Below are 7,186 nucleotides of genomic sequence, written 5' to 3'. Positions count from 1 at the left end.
CCGCCAGGCAGCACCGAGCTTACAGAGCGAGGACGCCCATATGCCGTCACCCCAAAGGTTCTCCACGAATCCCGACTGACCACAGTGTGGTTGACTCAGTCTTCCAACCGCAGCTGAACTCTCCCCACAGTAGCTCCCAGCTCCCAGCCGGCCCACCCCTTGGCTCACAGGCCGCTCTAGCCGCTCACGGAGACACAATCTCGTTGCTCCCGCTTGACGTCATCCGCGGGCGCCGCAGCGCGGTGGCGGGCACGCGCAGCCGAGAAGATGTCTCCGACGCCGCCGCTTTTCAGTTTGCCCGAAGCGCGGACGCGGTTTACGGTGAGTGCGCGGTGGGCGGGTGGGGCCCTAACCCGGCTCTATCTTTTTCCTCCTCTCCCAGAAAATACACGAATTTTGCCCTGGGGTAAAACGGGACCTGAGGTTGTACGGCGCGGTGTAGGCTCCTGGCCCCGTCGGGGGCTGGGAGGTGGGAAAGACGCATTACTTGCCTCTTCCGTGCGTCCTGTGCTGTCTGCCGCCGTCCTTCTCGCAGGTTTCTGAACCCGGCGTTCTGAGCGCCTTTGTGACCGGCGTGGAGGAGTCATCCGCAGACTACCTCCGGTGAGGTCGAGCTCTTCTGCAGTGCTCGCTTAGCCGGACAGGTGTCTCCAAAATTGCTTAAGAGTCAGGGCGCCTGTGGTTTTACCCCAGAGAATTGGCTCCTGCTCCGCCTCTTAATCTGCCAGGTGGTGGTCCCGGCCCCTCACTCACCACCCTTTAAACCTCCATATCTCACTCCTAAGAGATTAGCAAGGAGCTCCTGAGTAGGAAGAGGCAAACAAATCAGCTTGGGAATTGTTGCCGGCTGTCATTTTATTCTTACACAATGAGGAAGAGTAGTTTGAGCATTTGGGGAAACGCCTTGCACAGCGTTTTCATGTTAGCTTATTTAACTCAGAATAGCACAGTGAAGTAGACGAAGTTCTGTTAACCCTGGTGGATGAGATAGAACTTGAGACCACATACACAGCCCCCCAAAAAGTAAGGTGATGTACTTCGCTGGTGTTTCTGACTTCAGGCCCAGTATTCTTTTTATGTTGCCCATCAGAGCATGAAGAAAGCTGTTCTGAGTTGGTAGCCTGTATTTCTTTTCAGAATTTGCGCCAATATTTCGAGTCATGATTCAACTACTCAAATATTTAATTGTGCTTTCCTAGTTATAGTAACGCCAGTATAAAAAGTTTTCTTGTGTGCAGGTTATTTTTAAATTCCATACAATGAGGGTTTGTTTGTTAACCAGGTTATATTTTGTTTATGTCTTCAGAGTTGTTTTCTTTCTATGTATTTTGCTGTAATCCCTTGTGCTCTGAAATTCTGCTAAGTAACTACTAGAAATATCCAGTATTATATTAGTCTCCGAGGGGATTTGAGATTAGCTGGTGCAGTGGCTCTTAAGGTTCGGTGTGCAATGGAATCACTTGGAGATTCTGGTTCAGTAGGTCTGGAATGGAGCCTGAAAGCTGCATTTCTCCTAAGTTTCCAGGTAATGCCACTGCTGCTGTTAGTAATAAGCATCTAACATATCCCCTTATTTAAGAGGAAACTGAAGCACAAGGAGGTAAGGAGATATGCCCAAGATTACACAGTCTGCTCTTGGCAGAGTCAGGAATGGACGTTTCCAGTGTAAATCACATTGATGGGGGGTAATGAGATGGCTTTCCAAGTGTATGTGAATTTTCGCAGAATGAATTACTTTGCAATATTTTTGTCTCTCATATTTCTTTTTTAAGGTTTTATTTTTAAATAATCCCTACACCTGAAGGGGGATTTGAACTTACAACCCCAGTGTCTAAGAGTTACATGCTCTACCTACGAGCCAAAACCTCCTTTTTATTGTTTTGGATTTCAGTTATGACTAAGACAATTAGCAAGTATACCTTGTTGACTATGTGTCAGGGACTGGGTTGATCGAACTAGAGAAGGGAGGGCTTGCAGTGGGTCTTGAAGAATGGATAGAATTTTCACGAGCAGGTGGGAAGAACAGTGAGTGAATACTTGATAGATAATGAAAAAAGTAGGTAGACCTTAGTGGAGACTGTGTTAGGTGGTAGTGGGAAATAAGGTTGGATAGACTGAGGGAGATAACATCAAGGAACTTGAGAGGGAGCTATGACATTTTAAAACCAAAGCTTATAAATAAGAGCATTGGGGGCGGGGGGCAGGCAGAATACGCTCATGAATGTGATATTTAAAGAAATAGTAGGAGGGAAAGCCTGGAATGAGAAAGTCTAGTTGGCAAGCTCTCATCGAGTTTAAAGTGATTAGAGTCTGTATCATTAAGTGGCATTTGAATAAGAATTACCAATAGAATGATAGGTAGTTTTTTCCCAAGTATAAGTGTTTCCAGTTAGACATACTGTTGATTAGTGATGTTTTTCAGTAAATAATGAGCAAAAATCTTTCCACTTACATGCTATTTTTATTTTTCTAGAAGTCTACCAGAGAGGCCCTAAACAACAAAAATATCAAGCCATTGTTGAGTACCTTCAGCCAATTACCTGGCAGGTAAGGCATTGATATCCATAAAATACACTTGCCAAAATCTTTATACGTTACCTTAAGCTGTTTGAAAAATGCAGGTGTCTTTTGTTTTTAATAGTGAAAATGAAAAAAAATGTACCCTTGACCAAGCTTTCAGAGGTGTTCTAGAAGAAGAAATTGTAAGTATGTTTTTCTTTACTGTCAAAATTTTGTTGCCAAATTAATCAGTGTTATTTTTTAAGTTGCTTTTATCCTCAGAGTGGATATTTATACAAGATTATTTTTTCTACAGTGAGCTTGCTACTTTGTGAGAGCTGATTTCCTCATAGCATAGGAATTATGTAATAGTTAAGATTTTGACAGCACAAGTATAATTTAAGGGTTTGGTTTCATGAATGAACTCTCTCCAAGTGAATATAAGAAAAGTTGTTATGAGATTTTCCTGAGCAAGAACTGTATTTGAAGGTGGGCACTCTCACATTGCTCTATAAACAGTGACACATTTTTTGGTAGCATCAAAGGTCTAGTCCAAGGATGTTCATCAAGGGAGCTAGGATTCTATGTCCTCATTTTCCTGTGGTAGCCTCATCAGTTAGCATACAAAAATAACCAGAGTCTATCCAACTTGAGTAGAAAAATTTAACCTAAACATGAAAATTCTGAATTTATTTACCATTAGAGGGGCACCCAAAGGAAAGGAAAACTTTAAGCAGTTTATTCTTGGTTAAGTGAAGGTTGTGTCCCAAGAAGCTAGATCCTTTTTTAATGGCCAAATACAGCGTTCCTTTCTTTTGAACAGTTCTGTATCAAAACTTATTTTTGTCCTCCTCTTCAGACCTAGGCACTTACATGTTGTAAGGCCTTGGGCAAGTTACTTTGCTTTCCTGAGCCTCCGTTTCCTTTGTAAGAGGGAATATAACATTCTTTCAAGGTTGTGTAAAACAACACATAATGAACACTCAAAAAATGCTAGTTTCTATAATGTTACAGACTCTAAGTACTACCTTCTGTCTATTAAAACCTTTACTTAGACATATTGATGCACCAGTACAATTAATTCCCCTGCCCCTGCCTTTGCCCTGTGCCATTGATTGATACGGCCTCAGCACTTCAGTACTTGATTAGCTTGTAGCCATCATCATGCTAATGTAACCGTCTTCCTAAGACCATTGGATTTTAAGTGAATCACCTTTTATTTATAATCACCCTTATTATTTATTGGATCTATTTTAACAATTAATGATTCTATTACTATTAGTCATTTTTTGTATTTTCATCTTAGAAAGTAATTTTGTTTTCTATAAGAAATATGTTTATCTTCTATTTCTTATGCTTTAATGTCAGAGGATGTGTTTGTATTGTTACCAAACTAGTCTTGACTCTGGCCCCTAAATCAAATTGTTTTTTCCTCTGTTGGTAGATAAATCACTCATCATGTGAAAACGTTTTAGCTATTATTTCTCTTGCTATTGGGGGAGTAACTGAAGGTAAGTACAGTGTTGTTTTTCTAAAGTAATCATGGACGTGACATGCTTTAGTTAGAACTTATTCTCCCTATACCTCTCCATCTATTTGATTTTGTTCATTTTTCAAGTTCTGCCTACCACCTTTGCCAGGAAGTTGTCCCAATGAAATTAGCTCACACTTCCTCATCTCTAGCATACTGCACACATTTTGGCACTTTCTTTGTTCTCCAGTTGTTTCATTCATTCAGTAAATATTTATTGAGCATCTACTATGTGCCTGGTACCGAGGTAGGACTAAAAGATTCAATGGTAAAGAAAACATATCCCTGCCTATAAGGAGCTTTGTGGCTAATGGAGGAAAGGGATGTGTAAATTTTTTACTGAGGTAGGATTACTGTGAAGTGTGGTTGAAGTTTCCAGACTCTAAAGGAATCAGGAAAGCTATAACAAGAGCTGGGATGTGAGGGTTGATGGATTTGTCAGGCAGAAAGAGAAGGAAATACAAAGCTATGTAAAGGTGAGTTCAGCCTGGCTGAAGAGTTGGATGGAGCAGAAGGGTGAGAGGATGATCACTGTGGTGAGGAAGGAAACAGGGGAAGTAGCTTAGGGTCATTTGTGAAGGGCTTTGTATACCATGTTAACAGGGAGCAGTGGAGGAGGAGTTCGATTGGGAGAGACTGCTGGCAGAAATACTAGTTAGGGGACTATTAAAATGGTTGCAGTGGCAGTGGAGGATAATTTCAAGAATAAAAAAGGCATATAGGAAGTACACAGTGCCTAACACATGGTAGGAGCTCATTAAATATTTGCAGAAAGAAGCAGTGAAGTGTAAAGCATTGTTTATGTATGAATTATTTTGATACCTATTCCTACAAAAACTGGACCATTCAAGGTAAAAATGGTTTGCTGGTGTGGCAGCAAGCCATTCTGTGAACTTAAGCATAATTCATAAATTCTAACTTCACACATGAAACTTTTATACAAGACGTTCATTCATTCAGCATACCTGAATGGGTGCTGCAGTGGATGGTTCCTTGCCCAGTTTCTGTCAAACAGCCGTCTGCTTAGTTCATTGATTACCTTGATGTGTTACTCTTGTAGACTGGTAATATTTTTAACTCTTGAATTTGTACAAAGTCTATTTTTAGAACGTTTACTTTATTTGAGAAAGATAAGGATTTCTGATTAAAGCTTAGATGCTTTTTTCTTTTAATTGGTTGGGAAAAAGTCCTTCTGGAAAGAGATTATTATTGTATTCTTTATGTGACATGTTTTCAAATTATCCATAAATATGTTTTGTTGAATTCAACTCAGCAGATATTTATTGAGCTTCTGTTTAGTGTCAGACACTCTCCTGCTTAAAAAGTACAAAAATGCCTGCCCTCAGAAAGCTCGTTGTCTACCTAAAAATAAACAAGATATGATAAATGCTATGATTTATTTATACTGTGCTTTTCAGAAGTGTAGATGGGCTGGCCTGTCGAAAAGTATCAGGAGTTTTTTTTAGATATACTGATATTTACTGTGTGCTTTGAAAGATGGAGCAGGAATTTGCCTTGTGATAGGAAGAAGACTGAGTAGACAGAAAAAAACATTGTATACAAAACCATGGAAGTATCAACATAGAGGGTGCTTGGGAACTGAAGAGAGAGTATCTGTGGACAAGGTTAAGGTGAAGCAAAGAGGGCGTGCAGAGGCTGGGGCGCATGCAGGTTGTGAAAATGCTTGGGGAATCACACTGTAGTCCAGTTCATCAGAGTCATCCATGAATCTCTATTTTTAAATGAGATTGCAAAGCCTGAGCTTAGTTTTACTGAATCAGAATCTTGGGAGTGGAATATAGCTAATTTTCTTAATTTATATAATTAAACATGAGTTAATTTATGTCAAACTATGCTTCAACTACAGGCAGGAGTATACCTCTTAAAGCAGGCATTAAGTCAAACAGGGCATATAGTATCTCAGAACCTTCAGTGGTGAGGGAGTTCAGCAGATGTCTGCTCTCATCTCTGGTTTTCCTTCTCCCCTCTGTAATGTCCATGGCAGGTGGTCATCTAGCATCTGTGCCAATTGATGGGGCTTCCTGTTTTGATTTCTATTAGATAGTCTTGTCAGGTTTCCCTTAAACTGAGTTGCAATCTGCTTCTTTATGCCACCCACTGGTTCTTGGCAATTTCCCTCACATCACATTCCAGATGTGATCATACCAGTGCAGAGTGGAGCTGGATATATTACTTCCTTTTTTTGAACATACTATATTAACTGCAGTGTTTGGGGCTTACAGTGCTCCCCCAATATTTTCTTTGCATACCATGCTTAAAAGGCTACTTTTCTTAAACACTTAATGAAGTGTTAGTGTTACCTTTAAATAGAATAAGCAGGGAGATGAAAATATGTTTAGCTAGTCCAAATGACTTTTTCTTTAAAAAAAAGTCTTTAATTTATTGCTTTAATGACTTTTGAAATACAACTTTTTACTATACCATTCTTTCCCTTGAAAGAGTGCTTTTATTTTAAATGTTTATTAGTTGAAATCAGTATCAGACTTTTTTATTATCTTTTTTGAAGGTAAATCACAAAGATATTTAGCAACATTATGGAACATTTGGAAATGAGCAAAGGGAAAATATGATTCATAATTCCTCTACTTTAAAAAACTACCATTCATTTTGGTATATGTTTTTAGTTTCTCTAGTCTTTTTAAAAATTACCTTTATTGTTGTAACCATAATATACATACAGTTTTGAATCCTGCCTTTTTCACTTAACATTATATCATAAGCATTTTCCAAGTTATTATAGTCGTCATAACCATCGTTTTTAATTGGCTGCATTATATTCTTTTGAATAGCTTAGTGGTGAAGAAAACAGACTGTGGAGCCAGACTGCCTGGGTTCGTATCCCAGCTCTACCACTTACTGGCTCTATGGCCTTGGGCAAGTTATTTAACTTCTCTGTGTCTCAGTTTTCCCATTCTGTAAACTGGAGGTGATATTATCTGCCTCATAAGGTTATAAGGATTAAATATGTTAGTATACGTAAAGCACTTAGTGTGCCTGACATATAGTAAATGCTCTAGAAGTGTTAATCAAGAATTATCATCATCATTATTATTGAGTGCACATACCAAAATTTACCTAAGTATGTCCCATTTGGGGACTTTTAGGTTGCTTCCATTTCTTGTCTCTTAAAAATTT

At 39.4% G+C, this 7,186-nt stretch overlaps 1 protein-coding gene across 1 annotated transcript in view; it reads left to right on the top strand.

Moving 5' to 3' along the window:
• Positions 1–233: 233 nt before the first annotated feature.
• The window catches only part of THOC1 (THO complex 1), a 53,289-nt gene continuing 46,336 nt past the window's right edge, over positions 234–7,186 (top strand). The window contains exons 1-4 of the mRNA XM_032859800.1: positions 234–321; positions 2,474–2,547; positions 2,642–2,702; positions 3,944–4,010. Of these exons, the coding sequence (XP_032715691.1) occupies positions 268–321; positions 2,474–2,547; positions 2,642–2,702; positions 3,944–4,010 (256 nt within the window). The 5' untranslated portion in view covers positions 234–267. The remainder of the gene's footprint in view (positions 322–2,473; positions 2,548–2,641; positions 2,703–3,943; positions 4,011–7,186) is intronic.

This window comes from Lontra canadensis, unplaced genomic scaffold (genome assembly GCF_010015895.1).
Source record: "Lontra canadensis isolate GAN:19392208 unplaced genomic scaffold, GSC_riverotter_1.0 scaffold17, whole genome shotgun sequence".
NCBI lineage: Eukaryota > Metazoa > Chordata > Mammalia > Carnivora > Mustelidae > Lontra > Lontra canadensis.
This window is presented reverse-complemented; position numbering and strand designations above follow the sequence as displayed.